General features: G+C 43.9%; 1 protein-coding gene across 6 annotated transcripts; it reads left to right on the forward strand.

Moving 5' to 3' along the window:
* The first annotated feature begins 440 nt into the window (after window positions 1-440).
* On the forward strand, window positions 441-23959 carry kat6b (K(lysine) acetyltransferase 6B). 6 transcript variants are annotated; one of them, XM_085361451.1, is made up of 17 exons: window positions 441-603; window positions 2890-3752; window positions 7795-7903; window positions 9783-9898; window positions 10116-10197; window positions 10699-10828; window positions 12265-13226; window positions 14345-14466; window positions 15743-15864; window positions 15995-16136; window positions 16268-16429; window positions 16817-16910; window positions 18453-18684; window positions 18954-19113; window positions 19538-19807; window positions 20610-20901; window positions 21035-23959. In XM_085361451.1, exons 2-17 carry the CDS (start codon window positions 3135-3137, stop codon window positions 23842-23844), a joined length of 6423 nt encoding a protein of 2140 aa, XP_085217577.1. In that variant the 5' UTR covers window positions 441-603; window positions 2890-3134; the 3' UTR covers window positions 23845-23959. The 6 variants fall into 6 exon arrangements, with proteins under 6 accessions (XP_085217577.1, XP_085217573.1, XP_085217578.1 ...); XM_085361447.1 differs by lacking the exon at window positions 441-603 and adding an exon at window positions 2023-2365; XM_085361452.1 differs by lacking the exon at window positions 441-603 and adding an exon at window positions 2023-2365 and having other exon boundaries at window positions 12265-12320.
* The last annotated feature ends 575 nt before the right edge of the window (window positions 23960-24534 follow it).

A 24534-nucleotide genomic window follows, 5' to 3' on the forward strand; every position in this document is an offset into this window, starting at 1 on the left:
GATAATAAAAAAAAGTCTGGATTTATGTGTTTGTGTTGAAATGAGCCACATCAGAGCGCATCAACTGGAAGTTTTAAATGCCCACGAGGTGCTGGCGTTAATGGGGCTGTTACGACATCAAAATGTCACGTAGCAAGCCGTGGCTAATCCACACACACACACACACACACACACACACACACACACACAAACAAAACAAAAAAAACATGGAAGTGTAAAAATGTTCCTCTTGGCTCATCGCTGGACGTGTTGATGGTGAGGTGGTGGTGGTGAGAGGGGAGGGGGAAAAAAAGTGAAATTGACAATATCATTGTAGGAGCGCACTAAAGGGGCGACGGTCCGCTCCACTACACTGAAGTAGGGATGTCTACAGTGGAAGAAGAAGAAGGGGGAGGGTACCACTTTGTCACAGGCTGCTATGTAGATTAACCTTTCAATTAGTTGTTATCAGGTCCTCTCCATGTCTCGGCGCAAGCTTTTCAGCCTTCGTTTCAGGACATCAAATCCCGCAAAATCGCTCGGATATGTCGCGTCGCATTTTATCCTTCGACGTTTTCCCCGATAATGAAGAGGACTATCCGAGGGGGGGAAAAACTTGAAGAGGTAAAACTACCAGCAAATATTTACGGTAGCCTGTGCCCTCTCTCTCTCCCTCTCTCCCTCACGCTCTCCCTCTCTCGCTCCCTCTTTCTTTTTTTTTTTACCTCTTTCCTACTAGTTATATGTTCATCCTTGCATGAAACTTGCCGTTAATTTGTTGTGCCTTCTCGCCCACGGCGGCGTCTGATTAGAGATCGGTTCTGTGCAGCCTATAACATCTTAACAGTGGTGGTGGTGAGTGTGTAAGGGGGGGTGGAGAAAGAAAAATACTGCGAAAAATCAAAAAGGAGGCTTGTGTATCATTTCTAATATATATATGTGTATAGCTTAGGTGAGAAATGTGAGGTGAAGCTGAGAGATGGGGAGCACTACTTGAAGCGAAAGAACTAGCGATACATAATTGAGAAGCGGTGATGAAGGAGCCACTCTCCCGGCAGCCGTGTTAACTTGTATTCCCTACTGAACATCTTTACTCCCCCCCTCACATCCCTCTCTCCCGCCTCCAGGGCTCACTATTTGTCCTCATTGGAGATATTTGATAGTTAATGGTGATAAAGAGGTCATGCCATCGTTGCACGGCGCAACACGGGACGTTAATATAATTTTCCTGGCGGATGTGGAGCGAGCGCAAAACCTACTTTTTTTTTAACATAACGCGTAACGGAATATATATTTATCTTCCCCCCTCTCAATTTAATAGTTTAAATGTTAAATATCGGGAGAATTACGGCTCCTCTCGGGGAAATTATAAAAAAGGGGAGGAAGATAAAGAGAGAAGGAGGCAGGGACGGAGGAGGGGAGAAGGCGATAGCATGCATTTATGCCTGCAGGAGTCTTGCATATGCTACCTGGAATTATTTAAAAATAAATAAATAAATAAATAGAGATATGTGTGCCACTTTAAACCAGTAGTGAGGGCCTTTGCAGGTTTTATGCAAACAAATGATAGATTTAACAAACAGCCAATTAAAGTCTAAAACGATCCAAATCACTTTCAAGTGTAACCAACTGTTTCAAGGAGGGAATCGGAGTAAAGGTGGGCCGGTGTTAAACGCTTTGTAAATGAGGTTAAATATTCGTCTCATTTAATTGCAACTTACTATTTAATGCCTGATATAGTGTATTTATAACTTAATAATAACCCTTCGCTACGTATGGAGCCGCAAGTTCAGATGTAACGCGTGCTGGAGGTGAATGATATCAATTCGTCACTGTAGGCACCTTAAGAGGCGGGTCAATTGAGTGAAGTGACAGATCATACAGCCAGTGCCGTGCCTCTTAGAGTGAGCTCATACATAAAGATTGACATGTGCTTTATCAAACCAGAAATCGGATCTTGTCTTTACAGCCAATATTGAAGTTGCTAGGGAGGGCACATTAGTGTAGGTAAGCTTTAATGAGACTCCATTGGATTGTAATCAGCGTCATGTCGGATTCATGTAAACTACAACATTGTAACAAAATGGCGACTGTTTAGGTGACATCAGTAATGCTGGCAACGCTGTCATTTATCTGCTCAACTCGGCGGAGCGCAAACTCTTCGGTGTGTTAACGTAGTTTTTTTTGTCTTACCACCGCTTTCTTCCGTCGTCAAACGGCTCGGTGGCGACTGCGGACGTGCCCCGAAGCGCCTGTCAGCAGCTGTCAGGAAGTGAGCATCGATTATTACGTGTGTCATTAAAGCTCGCGCTGATCAGTTTCGTCGCCGCGGACGTGGAGCTGTCAAAAAAAGTCTCGTGCGGACAACTAACGGTTAAACTTTTACGTATGATTTCCTCTTTTTGACTGTAATATGTGTGTTTTTAGCCAGTTTGTGTGTGATATTTACGTGCAGCAGAAATAAATGTTAACTCCTAAGGTTGCCTCTGTTTTTTTCCAAATGCGAAAGGGACTCTGAAACCGAAAATGTGTTTCTTTCGAGGTGACTGTGTACACTTTCCCAGAAGTCGGTAGAAGTTTCTAGCTGCCTGTCATAGTGTGAAAACTTACTACTTTTAGAAGAAGGGAAAAAAAGAGTCTCTTTTGAAATGGACATCTGGTTTGGTGTGTGGATTATAGTGTCAGACTATGGATTAAGTCACTCTGATTTCTTTAGCAGCCATGACAGCGCCTGCATCTGTTTTTATCCATCTGTTTCTCATGTTTTAGCACATCTTAAAAAGTCCTGCATTCCTCTGGCTTAGCTTTCATACCCGATGTGCCATCAGATAGTTTACAGAATGTGAATAAGGAGAAATAAAAGGTGATCTGACTATTTGTTGTTTTTTCTTTTTTCTGTTTTTCTTTTAGATTTAATCTGGAATTTTAATAAACTCAGCTCCTGGTCAGCTGGTGACTACCATTGTGGAATTTACTAGTGCCAACTTTTGTTGAAGTTCAATGTGAGATACCCAGGATTGAGAAGAAATAGTGAGCGGATGCGGCTGTGGAACATAACTTCTTGATCTTACTAAGGATGTGGATGTACCCAGTTTTCAGCAGCAGAAAGGGGGAATCTTTATGGATCTCATTTTTGTGAGGCTAATTGTTCAACCATGGTAAAACTTGCAAACCCTCTTTACACTGAGTGGATTCTTGAAGCAATACAGAAAATCAAAAGGCAAAAGCAGAGGCCCTCAGAGGAGAGAATTTGCCATGCGGTGGCAACGTCACATGGACTGGACAAGAAGACCGTCCTTGAGCAGTTGGAATTAAGTGTTCACGATGGCTCTATCCTCAAGGTTACAAATAAAGGAAGCGCCTCCTACAAGGACCCAGGACATCCCGGAAGAGTTGGATCAATCTTGCCTGCAAATGCACCTGTGCCATCAAAGGAATCTATATGGAATTCGAGCGATCTGCGCCATATTGATTGGAATAAAATGCTTAGGAGGGCCATCGAAGGCCTGGATGATACCCATGGCTCCTCGCTAAAGAACATCGAGAGGTATCTGAGGAACCAGGATGACCTCTCAGACATTGTTGATAACCCCGCTTTCCGGCAGAGGTTGCGGCTGGCTGCTAAGCGAGCAGTTAACACTGGCAGGTTGTCAAAAAATGGTCCGAGGTATAAGCTCAGCCATGGAAGCGTAGAGGGAAGGAGCTCCAGGTGTCCAAGTGCTTCCACCTTGGTCCTGTCATCTGTGACACTCCTCCCCCACGAGCGAGACCAGGTACACACTCCTCGGCCTCTGCATTGTTACTCCTTCTTGATCTTACTTCAGTCGTGTTGATTCATGTGTCATTCTGAGCTTTTCTTTGCCTAATGCTGCTGTTAACCCAAAAGGAGACATTCCTAAAAGTAGAAACATATTCCTGCTGTTGTTGATGTCTTATTGTTTTTGATCTTCTTGTCAAGCTCTGACATGTGCCACAGCTTTTTTTGGGTTCTTCAGCAGTGGCATTTATTTGAAACCTTCAGCAGTTGGGAAGGTTGAAAGTTCAGGCCACTTAAGAGTAGGACTTTTATGATTGTTGTCTTAATCTTTGGGACTTAAAGCTGGGCAGGTCTGAAACAACGCCATCTAGAGTGCGTCCCTTTGGGATTGTGTTGCTGTTGGTCTCCATAATAAGAGAGCTTGGATAATCAGAAAGTCATGCTGACTGTGTGGTAGGCAGTCTGCTGTAGGCTTCCCACAGGTTATGTAACTCTAGCCTAATGACCTTAAAGGATGTGGCTGGCGTTCTTGTGAGTTGGTGAACAAAATTATGATAGATTATTGGTAATTTGCACGTGAATGAGCATGTGTTGAGAAAGTAAGACTGAATATTCTCCCGACTGCATGCAGCTGTTATGAACTTGGTGCAAACTGAGATGCCCCAGAGAGGAAATAACACCATATAAACAAACTTTCGACATCCACAGGGTGGTTTATAGTTTGCAGAGATTGTGTCTTTGTTACTGGTGTTTAACAATAACACACGCTGCTGACAAATGTCTGTAAGATGACAGCACTTTTGTTCTTGCTTTGCAATTTTAAGACACTGTCAAAGAGTGGGAAGAGTGCTTGATGGAAAATGGTTTTCACTGCGTGACCTAAAGTGCAGTGTGTAGTCATCTAGTTAGTGTGTTGTCAAGGCTTTTTGCATATCATGTGTTGAGGCTTATCAAGATGAAATGCGGTCTAGTTTATGCACAAGTTATGCAGCTGAAGTAGCAAGCAGCATCAGGCTATAGAGATGTCACTCTGCTCTTCACCAGTTTCACAGTGAATAATCAGGAAGCGACACCTTGATACTGCAGCCACAACTGTGACTGTGTCTGTGGTGAGGCCAAAAGTGAAACTGAGAAGTGTTTAGAGACACAGTGTCCTGCAGTGGTTCTCATAGCTGAGGAAGGCCTGCTGTTTTCCATTTGGAACATTTCAACCTATTGCTCGCGGCCTGATGACATCACCTCGCCGGGTCCAGGTTTGCTGTTCACTTCAAAGGATGAGACAGCTCTGCCTGCTCAGTAGTTGAGTGTGTGTGCTGAGAATAAGAGATACTTTGAGGTAAAAAAGAGCAGTCTTGGTTTAGAGTTTATTAGATTCTGAAGAGACTCTGGCAGGAACAAAGGCAAGGAATGAGAGTTTTTTTCCTGCTGTGTTATGCAACCACTTGAGCTCTCTCTCTCTTTCTCTCTACCAGCACTGTTCTAATAGGACCCCACCCCCTCACTCAGGACAGCCTGCTCTTTTGAAGCAGCATAATTTCCTGTAATGTACTTAATTTAGAATCCCCAAGTAAATCATCAGCATCTCTTCAGCTGCGTTTCTTTCTTTCTTTCTTTATTTTGCATTTTTCTCTTGTACAGATTTCAAATTGCTATTGGTTTTTAATCACCAGACACAAGAATATTCCTAATGGAAATTAATCCAGCCTTCATAGCTGAGTCAGTGGAGACTGTGTTATGGAGCCTTATTAAGACTTATTATTTTAAACAACTTCACATCACTGTGCTTGGAGCATTTCATCAGCGGCGTACACAGGTTGCACATTAACACTGTCATTATCAGTCTTTATCGCTTTAGCGGAAATCGTATTTATAGTTGTCTGTTAACATATAATGAAAGTGTCACACAGTGCACTTCGTGTACCTAAACAACAAGGCATAACCCAAAGTATTCCTAACACCAAGGCTCTGTTCTCAAATCCTGTTGTCTGCATCTGTTAGCAGTGATAATACAGACTTCGTTGATCGGTGATCAAGGACGACTGCTAATGTTTTTCCCCTTTTGTCTGCTTGAAGCAAGTCTCAATTCAACTTTGATGAAGCCTTAGCTGGCAGATTTTGCACAGTCGAGTTAACAAAACACAGGGCTTTAAAAGCAACAACATTTTGGAAATGACAGAAAATTAAGCAAAACGTCCACAACAAGTTCTAAAAATTCAGCTTTTGCCTTTACACCAGAGATATTCATTATAACATTTTGTTCTTATAGGTGACCTGTAATGGTAATTTCAGCTCTATATTTTAATTCTTGGACTGTAGTACAGTAGCTTTGCGTTGTTTATGCGTTGATAATAATCTTTATTTATATTATATCGACTCCTAATAAGCCATTTTCTATCTGTCTTTTGCCCCCTTCACACCAGCTTTTTTCTGATTGGTTGCCCGTCAGAAGCAGAAGGTTTGAACAGCATATAAGGTTATCCACCCTCTGTGACTCTGCTCCTGATTGTTTGTTGATCTTATTGTTATTTTGTCCCTTTTGCGTACAAAAATCATTGAGATCATTATGTGCATTTGGACTGTGAAGGCAATGTTGTCTGCCCTTCTTGAACTTGCTGCCTTTTGTCTGGGTGAGATGTGTTTTATTGTGAGTTATCATCACATATATCAAAAATCACCAGTTACCTCCGAGCCACAGTGTTAAATCATACAGATGTAGAGTCATCACAAAGCTCATCACATAGATTTTTTTTGTGGTTTTATGTCCATAATCACAGCTGTGTGAGCAGCAGTCTGCTTCTAATGCCAGCCCGCTTTCAAATATTGACCTGGCAGGTTGGAAAATAGAGTAATCATTGATGTGGCAGTAAACTGCTTCCCCTCGCCGTAGCAAGTAATTGATACAGCCAGGAACAATGACCAGATTGCCATTGCATCCTTGCTTCACTTTCCCTCTGGGGTTCATTTGGAGTGGAGTGACGGGTTGAAGGGATGCTGCTGTTTTTGTGTTTTGTTGACGAATGGAAAAGGAAAAACAACACCTCCCCCGATTCAAATGAGGGTCAGAGGGAGGTCAGTGCCAGCAGAAATTTGAAAGATGCAAATTGGGTTATGGTCAGGATGATGATCTGCGTCATAGAAACCAGGAACTAATTATGGCCATCCCTAGAGGGCCCTCCAAGGCTCCAGTCAATTGGTGAGGCCTTAGTGTGTAAACTGATGATGAGGTGGGTTATTTACGGTCACACCCTGCGAGTGTTATTTTCCGTTAAGAACTTCCTCTCGAGCTGAGAAGGAAACCGCAGTTTGTTTGTTGCTTCTGTAAGAGGCTTTTATGTATGATCTCACATTTAAAGGGAGACTTGTGAAAGCCATACTGCAGCCATCTCAGTTAAGTCTGGTCTTGATTTCAGCCTAAGATTCATTAGACTTTGACTGGCTTTGTATGAAGTAATGACACAAAGTCTTCCCAGCTCTCGCGCTCTCTCTGAAGTCGGCCTCTCTTCATTCTGAGTGATCAATGGGGAAATCCTCTTAAACCTTGAGCTCATATTTTACTTCTTCTGAACTTAACCGTAAGCCCTTAAATGAGCGTTTGTTCTGAGACTTGCAACATTTACTGTGGATCATGGCAGTAACAATGAGAGCATGTTTTATTATTGAGGTAATTTGATTACATGCTGGTTAATCCTTTCAGACTGGAGTGCAAGCTTTAAGAATTGGATTAAGCCCTTAAACTATGATTACTAAGATCACTTACCCATTCAGATGTAATGGATAAAAGAGGTGGATCTCAGATGCAGCATATCTCTGAGGATAAGATTCATTTATTATTCATTTCTAGTCTGTGAGAACTCCACTCTTTTATTTTTTTCCCATTCTCTAAGCTGCTTCTTCCCGCTGATATTTTCATGGGAGTTTCATTGAATCCGCACTTTTCATGTTAACCAGCAATACATGAATAGTTATCTCAAAATCTGGATCAAAGATTTCAGCGCTGCACACACAGTCTGTCATTCTGTCCCTTAATCAGTTTGTCTTTGCTTGTGTTCCCACACCAGCTCCGGGTCGACCCCATCCCAATATGCAGTTTCTGTCTCGGAACGAAAGAGTCAAATCGGGACAAGCGGCCAGAAGAGCTGCTGTCCTGTGCAGACTGTGGGAGCAGTGGTAAGTCACCTTGTGTAACGCTTCACTTTACTGCATGTTCCCACGAGCCATAACATACTGTAAACAAGACTAAACTGCTGGTATGTTAGCTCAGAAGCAACAGTGTCAGCGTATATGTGGACATAGGTCAGAAATGTGGTTAAAATCTCTGCACTGGTGTATAACATGATGTCATATTTATGCTATATGTATGAAATGTTGTGTTTGAAATGTTGTGCAAACTAAGCTAGATTTCTATCATCAGTCAAACATTTTGCACATTTAATGGTGTTAAAATTCACAGTTTAGTATGTGCCTGTGTTTTCGTATCACGACTCAGTAGTGCTCGATGTTTTCAAAAACATGTTCTTGCATTATTTTGGCATATTATCAGTATCCCAACAAAAACATAAACATCTTCTTTTCAGTAACGCTCCTTTGTGATACATTAACTTGTTTATTTCTCAAGTATAATAAATCCTACTTGACCTAAATTTACCATTTAAAGGCAGCGGTGTCAGTTTTGGCTGCAGAATAGTGCAGAATTACCACTTTCTGTCTGTGTGTCTGTCTTTCTCCTTCTTTCTTGTCAACACTGAATACACAGCTAATCCTATTTGAATAAACTTTATTACCTGGGTGTTTGCGCTCACAGTGAGCTTTTACATTGTGGCAGGTTGATTGACCCATAGCGTGCGAGCAGGTTCTGGCCGTGGAGGAAGGCCAATTAAAATGTGTAAAGCAAGTTAACACATTGTACAAGATCAATAAAAAAAGACACACACACACTGTGTACTCAGCTTTAAAGGGCTAACCCTCCTACCATGTTGTACCTGATACACAGAACAACTGTTGAGCAGTCAAAACCTAATGGGTAGAAGTCACGCTCCAAGAGTGTGAATATATAGACATAAATAGATTATTCGGGGGTAGAGTGGGGCATTAAGCAGACACATTGCCTGATATAAACTAATTACATCAGCAGTATTAAAGAAATGCCAACAAATTTCTGTCATCTCACAGTGTTCAGTATATATTCAAGTCATCCAACCTTGGCGGTAGCAGTTTTCTGCATCGGTTAGGCAGATTTCATATTCTTTCACCATATTTTTCTCTTCCCTTTAAGGGATTTATTGGAAGAACAATCTGCAAATTGAGTGGCTGGAGGGATCCAAATTACTTGCAAGCCTCAGAAGGGCAGATGCTCCAAGTGACCATTACAATCTGAAATCACCCAAGTCATTTTCGCTCACTTCAAATTATTTTATAGAGCCACTCCAGTTATAGCAGATCAAAGATCAACCTTTCCCCGCTGCAGATTGTTGGCATTTCCTTTAGTGTTCTTTTGTTCCAGACAAAACTGCTAACCCCCCATAAAATTACCTCTGCCTAGGAGTCATTTATGTTTGAACAATTATTTTAAATGCCGTAAGGAATTGTTCTCCTGGTGACATTTTTATAGCTCAAATTTGACTAAGTAGCGTCGAGGTGGTTTTCATTAACCACTCGTAGTGTACACAAATTGTGCTCTCACTGTAAAACAGCTGTTTTACAACCATGAGAGGGAGCCGGGTGAGAGAAGAGGCAAGCTTTTACATGACTTTCATGGATCAGCTTCCATTAGAATGAGTGCTGCTACTGTTTCTGCCTCATTAAGATCAAATTATCTGTAATTAGTGGCTCAGATGTTTGATCATACTGTTTTTAGACACAACTTGTGCCAGGAGGAAAAGTGTTGTGGACATACAGGCACAGGCCCAGCATTGTTTTTTAGTGATGTAATATGTTAATGTTTAACCTGACTGTGTTGACAAATGAAAAACCTTGTCTCTGGCTCGGTGACAGCGCCAGCGGTGGTAAAATGTCCTGTGCTAATATGCATTTTTTATTGCTCCTAAAGGACATCCATCATGTCTGAAGTTTTCCACTGAATTAACCTCAAATGTGAAGAGATTACGGTGGCAGTGTATTGAATGCAAAACCTGCAGCTCCTGTCGAATACAGGGGAAAAACGCTGTGAGTATTACACATGCATCTTAACACACACCATTTTCAGTGTTGTTGGCTTGAAGGTAGATCCCATTTTGTGCATCCCTGAGGATTTGTTGAGATTTGTAAAGCCTCTCTTGTGCACAATTGGGCTTATTTTTCAAAAAAAGAGACTTTAAATGACGGGGGTGTTACATGTATGCAACTGGGACATCCTTTACACATGCCTGCTGTTCCCTTTCAGGATGAGATGCTGTTCTGCGATTCATGTGATCGGGGCTTTCACATGGAATGCTGCGATCCGCCGCTTTCAAGAATGCCAAAAGGTGAGGTGTTTATACTGTCTGGCTTCTCTGTTTTCCCCCCTCTGCTGTCAATTCAAAGCCTTTTCTTCACAGAAGGCCGTTTGGGGCTGTCACTCAGCACACAGAGAAGCAGCGGTGGCTTATTAGGAGCTTTGCATGCATATCAAATTATTCCAGCTTCCCTGGGGAGATTTGCTATCTCTGGATTACAGTACTGACCCTACATTGAGGCTTGTAATGATGGTGCACGTACTGTAGTAGGATATTTGGCAGGCAATTCATACGAGTCACATAGCTGAGCTCAACAAGCTGACGCAAAGTCTATTTTTCCAAACGGAGAACTGACCCAATGTTTTTCTTATGGATTTTCGCTTTGTGCTGAGTAATTGATTGTCATTGTGAGCTGGTGGGAATCTCGCCAGCTCTTCCTATTAAAGGAAATGTTTCAAATGAATGTACTGTATGTCCTCTGAATTGATGAACCCACCCAAACGGTACTCTCTCTGTTTGGACACCCTCCAGGAACCTGGATCTGCCAAGTCTGCAGGCCGAAGGAGAACGGGAAGAAACTGCTGCACAAGAAAGCCGATCAGATCAAACGTCGATATGCAAAGCCAATCGGAAGGCCCAGAAATAAGCTCAAACAAAGAATGTAAGTGTGCTGTAATCTAACTAACAGCAGTTACATTATACTCAAGGTTAATTGTTTGGTGTAATAATAGTGCATCTGCTGGTAAGATCTCAATACATGGCAACATTTCTGTAGAGAAGTCAAATTGCCATTTTTATAGTAAATGATCCATGGTCCTTTGCAAACATGCATGCATTACAGTTTATAGCTTGACTCTGGTTTAAGTTCCTGACCTGATTAACTATAAATTTAAACATAAGCTATAATACATTTAGCCTCCACAGAGAATAAGAACACCCAAAAATGGAAAACAAATACAGATCACTTCTATGCATTACATAGAATTAATATTGGTAAATTCACGTGTAAACAGCACTTAAGTGTTGTTATTGGATAAAGGAGATCCGTAGACTTTATATATATATATAGCCTTTATAAAAGATGGTCGTTGCTACCAAGTCTTGTTTTTCTAATAGCCAGCGGGAGGAGACTCATCTACTCAAAAATGACCTTTCTGCACCCTTGTTCTGTGACCTCTGGAACCACTTTCCTAATGAATTTGTGGTTTCTGTCATACTAAGTACAACATAGTTGAAGTTATTTTTGTAAATAATGCTCGTGATTAGTGTCAAAAAGGAGAACAAACCTGAGTATGCTTTAAGGTAGGGCTACCTTAGAACTGATGGCTCACTTCCCCTATGAGCGTCTGCTCACAGTGATGGCTGACATGTGTGTGGCTACTTCCATCTTTTTAAACAGTCTATAGCTGGACGGTGTGTTCGCTCTGGGCTGTAGCAAGCCCCTTAAAACTACAGAAGGTTTAGTATTTTCACTCTCTTGTGTATTCAGGCAAGATGTGCAGATGTATTTTATATCTTGATTTGAAAATATATCTTGATATAAAAATGTTTAAAAAAGTGAATGTAAGATGATTTGTGCAGCCCCTCTATCATTACAATATTTCTATTTAAATGCTATTTTCAGTCAGTAGCAGTGCTAATAATAGTTTGAATGCCCTTTATTGATGCCGCGTGGGGGCATTTCTGCTGTATGTTACAGCAACAACAGTAACAGTTAAATTATATAGATGGTTATACAGGTTATAATTATATAAACAGACATTTTTATGTGTGAAAATGAATAGATGTCCACAACTTACATCATGCTGTGAGCATTTTATTCATCCTGTGCCTGGGAATATGAGCTCCTGGTGTCAGGGTAGAGAAAACAAAAATTATTGTGTCTAACTAAGAATCTCGCAGATAACTCTGAACAGGAAATATGAAGCAAGACTTTAGGCTTTGTATAAATATTACTGTTAACGACATTACATTTCTGAGAATGATTTGTGCCTCAAAACGTTAATGACATAATTACACGTCTGAGTTGATGTTTTTGGTTACATTCATGTGTCAGCAGTGAGATCTACATTTACTTTGCTGTTCTTGTCCCGGCAGGTCTGTAACCAGTGGTGACGGCTCCATGGTAGCACTGGGAGGAAGGGGGTCACCTGGTAGGGGTCAAAAGATTACCGTCTGTTCCACACCTTCATCTGGTCATGCTGCATCTGTGAAGGACGCCCGAGACAGATTTGCTGTTGCAGACCCTTGTTGTGCGGTCGACGCCACCCAATTCACCACTTCCACTCCCTCCACCACTCCCCTCCTCACGCCCACCTCCACCCCAGCTACACTCACTGTTAACAAGAAAATTAAAGGGCTTATCGATGGGCTTTCGAAATTCTTTACTCCTTCCCCCGTGGGCCGTCACATGCGAGCTGTAGCCATAGAGTCGCCCGCCAAACAGTTAAGCTCTAGAGAAAAGGGTCCACCCAAACTGTCCAAGCCACCAGAGCTGTTTGCCTTTGCTGCTGATGCCTCTCAAAAGATAACCCCCTCATCCTCTGCACTTCCTCCTGCTTCCACATTGCCCGGACTTAGCCCCCCCTCGCAGGTGTCCAGCAGCTCCACTTCTGCTAACTCTCCCCAGAGCTCTTCCAGCCAGTCTAGTGTTCCTTCCCTGAGTAGTCTCTGCAATAGCAGCCAACTTAAGGGACTTTTTGACGGACTCTCTCACATTTTTACTACTCAGGGACAGTCACGGAAAAAGCGACTACCTTCCTATGCGCCACCTAAGCCCCTGCCCCATAAGCAGTACTCCCCCCATACGTCCAAAACGGGGCCCCAGCGCCTTGGAAAGAGCGAGTTTAATAAAAATAGGTTAGACTCCACAACTGCTGGGCCAGGCCGACCCAGAGGACACCCGTTTAAGATGGTCAGTCATTTCAAACGTAACCCTTTCTTTAAAAAGCGCAGGACACTAGGCAGGCTGAGGTATAAAGGGAGCCCTCAGAAGGGAGCCCTCTCACCAGGAAAGGGAGACTTGACTGACGGAAGAATTAAGCCTGAGAATAATCATGGTAAGCAAGGCTCGAAATTCCAACCAAGACCTGCGTCTCCACACCTCTAAGCTTCTTCTTTATTTTTTACTTTCATTTTTTAAAAGCTTGACACTCGCAGTTATTTTTTTCCAGACTAGAGCTTATCTTTTCTTTGAGAAGGCACCCTCAGCACTCTAACAGACTACTAATCTTCCTCCTAATTTAAATTCTTTTAGTTTATTAACACAATTTCGTTGCGTTTTGACTTGACTGCGGAGTATACGTGGCTTCCATCCTCTCGCCCGTTGGCTTTTGTCATAGTGCATGGCCCACTAACTCCCTCATGTTGCTCCTTGCTCTGTCTTCGACCGTCTGCAGTAGTGCGCCCATTGTGATCACTACCTAGTAGAGACTGTAGTCCCATCGCCCTCTTCCTCATCCCACCCTCACTCTTGAAATCACTGTCTCCTCTCAACCTCACTTCCAGCGGTCATTACGAACCAGTGATTCACCCACCCAAGCTGACTCAGAGCTGACATGATGATTATGGCCTAAGTGCAGTAACCCTTACATTTCACTGTCTTCAGGAGTGAAGTCACAGCTTAAAAAAAAAGAAAGACATGTAGGGGGAAAAAAACCAAACGGATGTATGTTTCAAGAAGTTCTAAACAATATCCCGCACAAACACTCGTTACTCCTCCAGCACATTCCCATAAATATGTTAATGATGCATCACTTCCACTTGTAATGGGTTTTTGTTTTGGTGGTTAAGTCATGGTGTTGATGTCTTTCATAAAATTACTGCCTGCTTTCCAGCATCAGTTGCTTTTCATGTCGACACTCGCTCCCTTCACTGCATCTGCTTCTTAATTCATGGGAAACTGTCTTGGTGGATGACTAAGCACATGAAAGCGGTTACGCAATTAGAGTGATTTAGTTTCACTTCATTACATTAGGGATTTTCATATAAACATGCAAAGATGATACATTATGAAATTCCTCTGAGACACAGCCTCAAACAGGCTCAGCAGCAGTGCTCACAGTATAAGCACATTTGCATAGAATGCATTTATGAGATTATTCCGCGGCTGCTTCAAACGGGGCGCTGTTGATGTGCCGCCTGATGTGTTGATGTCGTGCTATTGTTCCTCTAACAGGCCACAACGGGGAGCTGCACGTGAAGCAGGAGACCCAGGCAGACTTTGCGGCCATGTCCAGAGACCACGTCACAGAGGAGGACATCGAGACCTTCACACGAATCCAGGAACTCGCTGCTCAGGTAGGAAAACGCTATAAATCTTTTGCTCATTTTACGTGCTTGCAAGAAAACTGAAAGGAGAACCAAAGTGGGATTATATACACAAAGAAGGTCTTTCAGTGATAATATGTCATGTCAGTTTTATTCAGCTCTCTTGAGTATATTGTAATATAAAAGGAGCCAACTTCTAATCCAATTGTGTTCATTGCCTAATTGGTAAACTCTTGCCAATAAAAAAGCTAAATACAAGCCAAGAATACATGAAACAATAACCCATGTAAAAGAAAGTCTTCTTTTTGACTTTTTTGTGTCATTTTGCACTTCTTGGAGGTGAACATTTGTCAGCATTTTTAGACTAACACTTCAGACATACAAGCCTAGAGACCCTCCGGAAAAGTGTATTTCCTGACCGGTTTGGGAGTTATTAATTAAGGTTGCTGGCAGTGTCCATATGAAATCGGTTGCAAAGAGGGTGCTGCACCAAAGGCTCCTTGCATGTTTTGGTTGCTAGCAGGTTGCCCATAGTTTGCATGGAAGAAAGGGACTTGTCTACCCTTCACTTTCCGAGCTGTAAGGAAACTTGTGCAATGCTAACTGGAGAACGTTCACCCTAAAAACTGCACCTTTTGAAATGTGTTGGCTGTAACAGTAAAACACCACTGTCCGGTCTGTAGGCCCGTGCAGCAGGGCATAACTGAGCAGGCTAACAAAACATTCGTATAGGTTAAATTCTCCGCCTTCTTCAGACTGTTTATCTTTGACTGAGGGTACAATTTGGCCTCAGTCAAACTGTTTGTCTTTCCACAGAACATTTTGTTTTTCTAAGACCCTGAAGCATGACTCTGGAGTTTCACTCTTAATTTAAACAGATAGATATACTATACGTCTGGAATGCATGGGTCTTAATAAGCAAAAAAGCTTATTTCACTAATACTTACGAATTTAAAAGGTACTAACTTTGGTTAAAAAGATCAAGGGCTCAAATATAACATAGTTTGTTTATAGACTCAGAAAACCATATAGACATCAGAGAATATGCAGAAATGCTGAGTAAAAATAGTCATTTGAAAGAAAAAAAAAGAAACGGAAACCACTGGCTCAATCGGTAACTGGGGTGTCAGCATGGTAAAGCTTATCTTATTTGTGCGACTGATTTTGGGCAGATGTATCTTTCATTTCTCACGAGAACCATGAACCACAATCTCGTCTCGACAGAGTTCTTGACACGAGGAACTGTAATGCTGAATTATCTGGGTCACTATATTTATCAGTGTGTCTTTGTTAAATCTTTTTACAGAGAACCGGATCTCGTTCATCACTGATGAACACAGACTCCGTTCGATGCCCCGCTGTCATTGAATTTGGGAAGTATGAGATCCAGACCTGGTACTCATCACCTTACCCACCTGAATATTCAAGGTAAGTAGTATTTTTTGCACCAGATAATGCCAATTTCTTTTGTTGCTGGTGCCGAGTTTATTTCAGTGTCCTGTTATAAAGCCTCTCATGCTGAAGTACAAACCTCAGCTCTCGTTTTTGTCTTCACCAGATTACAAAAGCTTTATATATGCGAGTTCTGTCTGAAGTACATGAGAAGCAAAAACATCCTCCAGAGACACACAAAGAAGTGTGGCTGGTTCCACCCGCCAGCCAATGAAATCTACAGAAAGGACAACCTCTCCGTATTTGAGGTCAGCTTCCCTTTACAGCAATAAAGCAATAACTGTATGCTGCATGAGATCCCACTGAATGGGCGCTGGGAGGGTGGGGGAATGGGAACTGTTTGAACAGTGTCCTCTTGCTCTTTTTATTCCGTGTTTAGGTTGATGGAAATGTCAGCAAACTATTCTGCCAAAACCTCTGCCTGTTAGCCAAGCTTTTCCTGGATCACAAGACCTTGTATTATGATGTGGAGCCTTTCCTCTTCTACATACTTACAAAGAATGATGAGAAAGGCTGTCATCTTGTGGGCTATTTCTCCAAGGTAAGAATTACGGAGTGATTTTTATGGGAAATGAAGGAATACCGCACATCATTTGTGAATGCTGATACTGAGACCTCACAGTAGTTTGTCTATTTAGTGATGTGGATTTAACTTCCTCACAGTGGTTCAAATGTGGGGAAATTTTCTGCTTTCTCAGTTTTAGATGACCGTAAATTGATCATCTTGGAATATCTAATGTTATAAAAATTCAAATGTCAGTTGCAGCCGTAATTCTCACACGGCGATACTTTTTAGTGAAACATCTCGGTTTGTGTATTTGATGTGCATGTGCATGTGCACAGCTTTAGACAAGGACAATGGCAGGTGCAGTAAATTGCCAGCTTCAGCAGAGCTCTGACATACTTGATCTGTTTCTCCTTCCCCCAGGAAAAGCTTTGCCAGCAGAAGTACAATGTCTCCTGCATAATGATCATGCCTCAGTACCAAAGGCAAGGATTTGGAAGGTTCCTTATTGATTTCAGTAAGTTCCTTAATGCCTTTTTAGACCACCACACTTGGTTTTTATTATTGGTCTTTACAAACAGTTTCAGATTAAAGGCAGAGTTTTGTAGCTTATGGCAAGGTGCTGTTATTTTGTTAAGGCTTTTCAAGGGTGTCTAATCAAGAGCATTCATGTACAGTGCTTAGGCAATCACAGAAGATTAGGAGTGGGAAACATAACATTCTGGCTGCAGTATTAATTTGATGGCCAGTAGTTTTCACCTAAGCATTGCCTGAAGAGCCCCCCCCCCCCCCCCCCCCCCCCCCCCACCCCCACACAGACACACACACACACACACACACACACCAAATTCTCTCTCCTTGACTTCTGATGAGCCGTGGATGCTGGTTTTTTGTTTTAAGTCTAGTAAATGCAACACATACAATATTTAAAGCCCACAGTCCACTTATGAAAACAGTTGCTGCCTTGAGTGGATTTTTGTGTTTAGGCAGGCATTTTTTTGTCATTATAGGCATTTTATTATTTTTCAAGGGTTGTCTCCGTGCCGACCGTGGAAGACAAGGAAAAAAAGGAGCGAGTGCAGGGGTGGGCAGGCGGTAATGGAGCATTTGATTTCCTGTTCACTTTGGGAACCATTGAGACAGAGATGCGAGAGGATCTGTGATATTGAGAGTGTGCTGATAACAAAGACAGGGATTAAGGGAGATTGAACACAGCTGAGTTCTGAGCTCTTTGAAGGCTTTATTGGAAAATGTAGCTTTGGAGCTGGAAGTTGTTTAGATTAAGATTTTCTGTTATATTGGATTGTATTAGAGGAACACTTTGTCTCAGGTAGCTCTCACAGCAGAGCATTAGTGTGTGTAAAGCGTTCTCTTTCAAATCATACTTCACAGGTCTCAGAGTAGCGCTTTTGTTTTGCTTTATTAATGATAATATACTTGTGAAATGACACAAAATGAAAAACGACTTTTTCAATTAACTTATTGGAATATTCATCTCTAAGTGTATTTATCACAAGCTGCTGTTCTTAGCTTTAGTAATGAATATTGTCATGATTACTGGAATATTATGTGTTCCCTGTTTTGTGATTAGGTTAGCTTGTTTGGTTCTCAGTAGTGGGTGCACATTAAAAGGCATTAATTAATTTCATGCCGCTCATAATGGATGACCCTTGACAGGGCTGCTATAAAACTAATTACACACAGATCCATATTAGTATTTTTTCCTTGTGCGTTATCTCTCCTAAGTGCAGTCTCCTGTGAGCAATGACATCCAGCTGCTTCTCTGTTTCGCTCTGTCGCTTTGTTTCCTCTTTCAACCTCCTTTGTTGCCCTTGCTGGCATGTGTCATACCTTCTGACGGAGGTTGAAGGAGTGGAAAGCTTCTCTCCCTTTTGCACTATTTGAAGGTGAATCCCAACTAGGGTTTGGCGTCACATCTTTACATGAATACAGAGGGAAGGGGGGAGGCGCAGGGATTGGATTACAATCCGAAATAACCCAGCCGCTGCCTGCAGCTCGACTAAAGCATTTTGTTTTTGTTTGAATCGTGTCTTTTTAGGTTACCTTCTCACCAGGCAAGAAGGACAAGCTGGATCCCCAGAGAAGCCGCTGTCAGATCTGGGTCGCTTATCCTACCTGGCATATTGGAAAAGTGTCATACTGGAGCACCTTTATAAGCACCCAGATAAACACATCAGTGTTAAAGGAATAAGCAGGGCCACTGGGATGTGTCCACATGACATCGCCGCTACTCTCCAGCAGCTTGGCATGATTGACAGACAGGATGGCAGGTCAGTTTCAGAGCCACAGTCTCCTTCAACTTGCGCTGCCGCTGCTGCTTCTGCTGTCTGACTTATCCAGGCCAGCGGGTATTTTTAACAGCATATCCATTAATGCCGCCGAATATTGACAGAAGTAAGTCAGGTTAAGCACCCCCAAGGACACGAAGCACCTGCTGCCCCAATGAGCGCTACTTTAACGCTCGTATTTAACCACACTTCACCCTCTGTTACCTTTTGTTATGGATGTAGAGTAATGTGCTTTCCTCTTCGCGAAATAGGATCGTGCTGATCAGAAGGGAACGACTGATTCAGCGACACATGGAGAAGCTCAGGGCGAACCCACGTCAGATCGAGGTGGATCCAGACGCCCTGCGTTGGACACCTTCCACCACTCTGAACGCTGTCCTGTCTGAGGAGGAGAGGGAAGCAGAGATGGATGTAGGTTCCTTTGTTCAAGAAACACTAGTTATTTGTTTCTGCTTGCCTGCAATGCTGTTAGTAAATGTTTGTTTGATTAGCTTGGGAGTTCAAATAGAGGCCATTAATGGGAAAGGCATTCTCACTGTCAGCAGGCATCTAATGTTGTGCAAAATTGCTCTAAATCAGTTCACTGCATAATTGATAGTACTGAATATTCCATGAAATGCAATCTTTCCACGGTCGCTTAACAGGAACGTTTCCTTCATGACGGGCAGACATCCAATCATGACGCTGCTCTTATTATCAGGAGAAACCTGCAGTGATTCATTTGTCATGATGTTAATTCCAATCTCTTGCTTTCCCATTAGCGTCGTTGCTCAGATGTTGGATCCGTGCGTGCGCCTTTCCCAGAGATAATGCATCTTGTCTTTTTAATTACCAGGCTGAGCGGCTGAAGGAGCAGGCCAGTTGCTGGGAGAAGGAGGAGAGAGAGGGCTACATGATGACTCACAGTAGTAGGCAACCTCTCACGAAGGTCCACTGTAAGGTTCCCTACAGGACCTACGAACGAAGGCCCGCACCGCCCTGGACCAGGCGCATCCAGCTGACTGAGGAAGTGAGCGATGAGGAAGCTGACGACGATGACGACGACTCAGATGGCTCACCACCCATCTTGACAAAAGCCCATGCAATGCTTGCAGCCAAGAGAAAGGTGACTGTCAGTGTTTGTGTGTGCCACTGTGGAGTTTGCTTCTAGGACAAAGTGGGATTGAGTGTATGTCTAGATGTTTTCCTTCATTAAAGAGCATGTTGTGGTTGAGATGGAAAGGTTTGATAAATATTCATGAATTCAGTGTAGGGTTCAGTGGCTTCCTCCTGTCATCTCGAGCCTCCCTGTGTGCCTGCAGCTGTAGATAATAGATTGTGTTTTCACTGCTGGTGTCGAGACTGTGCAGGCTAAACCTTGTACTATTGTCAGTGGTCATGGTTAATTTACTGCCCTCCACTGTGCTCCTCACATCTGTTCCGTCTATATGGCACTGCCCCCTTGTGCTGGAGATAATATTACAACTGGCTGCATGATGTCAGGGGAGACCTTTTCAACTAAAACACTATGGAAACCAGAAAAGAATGACAGTGGTTGATGGGGTTTATTTGGTGCATTAGTTACTGTATTCATTTCGCATTTTTCTTATGAAGGATTTCGGAGGGAAGAGCGGTTACAGTCTGAGGCAGTCGGTGGGAAACAACTGGAGAATGTAAAATATAGACTGTGGTTTCTGCTTACTCTGCCTTTCTCATTTGTGGGTTTCCACACCAGCCTGCATTGCTCAAACATTTAGTCTTGAGCTGTGGTTTTAACATTTTGCATTTAGCACAGAATCCTGTATGGGTTTAAAAGCTGTACCATCATGGAGGTCATCCACTACTGCCCCACTTTCCAGCATTAACAAAAACCAATCTGCTTTGATTGAGGTTTGTTTTCATTGGTTCTTCTCATGTTTGTATTTCAGAGAACCCTGGTTCTGAAGAAGAGAGGGCGTAAAAGAAAGCGGATAAACAGCAGCGTAACGACAGAAACCATCTCAGAGACGACAGAGGTGCTGAACGAGCCATTCGACAACTCGGAGGATGAGCGTCCCATGCCCCTTCTGGAGCGCACTTTTAGAGTCGGTGAGATGGATGAAGAAGATGAGGAGGAGGCACACAAGGACAAGACACCAGCTGCACCGATAAAACGACGAAGAGGTCGCCCAAGGCTGGAGAAAAATGTGCAAAAAGACAATCTCGAACACTGGAATGAAGGTACTTGAGCTATGACTGCTGTTTACAAAAAACCAAAAAACAACTAAACTTTATATTTCTTATGTTATTTCTCTACACTTCTATGCCTATGTCATGGCAAACCAGTAAAGTGTTGCATTGTTTTGATCTGTAGGAGCTGATCTTCTCTCTAAGAGACCCAGCAAACCCCGTCCAGTGAAACGGAAGAAAGGCTGGCCCAAAGGAGTGAAACGTGGACCTCCTAAATGGAAGCTAAAGAACGAAAGAAAGATGGGCTTTAAGCTGAACCTCTACACACCCCCTGAAACTCCAATGGAGGCAGAGCAGCACCACATTCATACTGAGGAAGCAAAGGATGGGCCGCACCAGGATGGCGTCCATGTCGATGAGGGCAGCAAGGCAGGCAGAGGCTCGGCAAGTCCCAATATAATGCTGGACAGGTTCCCCTCTGAGCCCCCAAGTCCTGCTGACCATGGCTCCCACAAGTCGAGCTCTCCAGAAGCATCACCGGTAGCTTCTCTGGTGTGCTCCCCAGCTGCCTCTCCTGGCGCAGTGTCCCCAAGGCAAGTTGATGCAGCTGATTCACCAGAACCACCTGAAGATGACCAGCAGGAGGTCCAACATGAGCAGAAATCCCCAGCCAAAGATGTAGTGCACAGCACAGAGGGTGCTGTATCGCTAGAGAATGAGAATGAGGAAAATGAGGAGGGCGAGCAAAGAGCCCAAATAGAGGATCAGGATGCAGATGATGAAGATGACCGCCACAGCAAGACAGCAGGGCCAGAGAATAATACAGAAGACCTGGAAGAGAGTTCAAAAGACTTACCCAAATGCATGCCAACTTTTTTAGATGCAAAAGAAGACAATGACTCTGAGTTGAGTCAGCAGGTTTCTACAGTACTCTGTAGTGAAGCGGAACCAGCTACTGCTACAGAAAGCATCCAGGATAGTGCGCCGGCAGAACCATCAGAAGCAACACCGGCACCTGAAGCAGCAGCAGTCACTTCAAAAGCAGCTGTAGACTCTGATAATCCTGCAGACTCTGAGTCAGAGGAAGAGAGTTTGCATAGTCCTTGTCCAGAACACCACCTGCCTCTTCCGCCTGCAGAGAGGCCAATACTCAATCCCATGCTGAGGGAGGATCCCCCAGTCTGCACAGAGATTGACTCAGAGACAGCCCAAGCTGTTCAGTCCCTGACGCAGGAGACCGAGCGGGAGAATGTTTTCCAGGACTGCGTGGAGAGCCAGGAGCCCTGCAGGAACCTGCAAACGTATGCCCATGTGAGCCAGAGCCCCCAGATCACCTCGCTGGACGACTGTCCTCAGTCAGATCACAGCAGCCCCCTTTCCTCTGCGCACTCCCATCCCAGCCAATCAGTACGCTCAGTTAACAGCCCAGCTGTCTCCATCCTGGACAGTGGCTACACGCAGATCAGCCCTGACCACAGTGCCATCTCAGTGCCGTCGCTCCATAATATGGAGACAAGTCCCATGATGGATGTACCGTCGGTGTCGGATCACTCGCAGCAGGTGGTGGACAGTGGCTTCAGCGATCTGGGCAGCATTGAGAGTACGACAGAGAACTACGAGAACCCCAGCAGCTACGACTCCACCATGGGCCAGAACAGCTGCTCATACGGCAGCATCCCCCCTAGCGGCCTGCCCCAGAGCAGCTGCGCCGTGAGCCAACAAATGGCTGCCGTTAACCCCGGCAGCTGCGGGATGATCCAGCAGAACAGCCTGAGCTCACCGCCGCACTGCAACGTCAAGTCACCGCAGGGCTGCGTCGTGGTTGAGAGGCCTCCGAGCAACAGCCAGCACAACCAGCACAGTCAACACAGCCAGCGCAGCCAACACAATCAACACACCTCCCACAGCAGGCACGGCCCACACAATCAGCACACCCAACACAATCAGCACGGTCCACACAATCAGCTTACCCAGCACACTCAACACAATCCCCACAACCAGCATAGCCACCACCACAATCATCACCTGCAGCACAATCAGCTCAGTCAGCACAATCCGCATGCTCAGCATAGCCTTCACAATCAGCACGGTCAGCACAGCCAGCAGCAGTCTATGACTCAGTGCGCCATACCCACCAATTTCGCCACCACCATGCAGCTGGCAGACATCCCTGAATCTGACAACCGAAACTTTACCCTCTATGAGAGGATCAACCACCAGGGGGAGTATGGCAGCGGGCACTATTCTCAGTCCTCTGGCCTTAGTCTCGCCAAATTGCAACAATTTACCAACACATTCATAGAGCACCCTCACTCGCTGCCTTTCAACCACTCGGCCTCACACCCCATCACATCATACGCCAACACCCCCTCATTATCATCGCAGCACTCTAGCCTGGTATCCTTGTCCCAGACGCCACATCGAGTCCCCAACCCACAGGTGCAGGCCACCGTGACCCCGTCCCCGAATCTCAGCTCACCGCCACCCATGATGCTACAGCGCAACATGGGCATCCCGCACTCGCAGCGGATCCAGCCTCAGATGGCCTCCAAAAATCACATCTCTGCACGCTCCAAGTCGGCCTCGCTGTCGCACCACCAGCAGCAGATGTACCCCCGGCCGCCACAGGCTGTCGCCATGCAGGCGCCATCCAGGACGCTGACCGCCATGCCACGCATGAACATGAGCATGAACATCATGCCGGCACCAGCCTACAACGTCAACTCCATGAACATGCCCTCCCTCAACGCCATGAACGGCTACAGCATGAGCCAGCCCATGATGAACAGTGGCTACCATGGCAACCATGCCTATATGAACCAGTCACCCCAGTACTCTATGCAGATGGGCATGATGGGAACACAGCCATACCCCCAGCAGCCCATGCAGGCTCCACCACATGGCAACATGGTGTACACTCCAGCTGGGCACCATGGCTACATGGACACAGGCATATCCAAGCAGTCCCTGAAAGGGCCTTTCATCAGGCGGTAACTGTCCGCAGGACTGAGCTGCTTCTCCTCGTGTGCATTTTGCTGTTAAAAGATGCACTGATTTGGCCTTTTCCCTTTTTTCTTTATTTCTTTTTGTGTGTGTGTGTGTGTGTGTGTGTGTGTGTGTGTGTGTGTGTGTGTGTGTGTATGTCTTCATTTTTCCTTTTTTTTTTTTTTTCTTTTTTCTTGTTGTTGTTATTGTTAATGACTTATTAGAAAAACCAGCAGAAGCAGCAGCACTTGGAAAGAATGCAAAAAATTTCATCAGTGAGTAAACTTTGAAGTTAATGTTTGAAAAGTATTTTTTGTTCCTCCAGATGGGAAGCCTTACATCATTATGATGAAAATCTATTTAATTAGTGTTAGTGTCTCTGATGTGTCTTTAGACCAGGCGGGTTCAGAGCTCACAGGTAGAGATTTCATCAGTGGTCTTGTGTAGCAGCCTCAAATGAAGCCATTTAACGTGCCTGCTACAGGTGGAGATAGTGGCTGTTTGAACCTGTTCAGTGTACCTGTCTAACAGTGCTGACAGTTAGTTTGTACTATACTCATGCCTTTGTATATTTAAATTATTGTACTTATTTTGTAAAGTGACAACTAGCATGCTTCAGTCTCTGTTAGTGACAGTGCATTGAGTAGTACTGTACAAGTGTTGTGCTTAATAGCAAGCCATTTTAAAAATATCTGGCCT

Source organism: Diplotaxodon limnothrissa, linkage group LG8, assembly GCF_057381915.1.
Source record: "Diplotaxodon limnothrissa isolate DT_005_m linkage group LG8, D_limnothrissa_male_GT1.1, whole genome shotgun sequence".
NCBI lineage: Eukaryota > Metazoa > Chordata > Actinopteri > Cichliformes > Cichlidae > Diplotaxodon > Diplotaxodon limnothrissa.

Bases quoted from the DNA above. Each gene is read 5' to 3' on its own strand.
- kat6b (XM_085361451.1), top strand. From the start codon at position 3,135: ATGGTAAAACTTGCAAACCCTCTTTACACTGAGTGGATTCTTGAAGCA. The intron at 14,467-15,742 runs GTAGGAAAACGC...ATCTTTTTACAG, and splicing joins TCCAGGAACTCGCTGCTCAG to AGAACCGGATCTCGTTCATC. The intron at 16,137-16,267 runs GTCAGCTTCCCT...TTCCGTGTTTAG, and splicing joins ACAACCTCTCCGTATTTGAG to GTTGATGGAAATGTCAGCAA.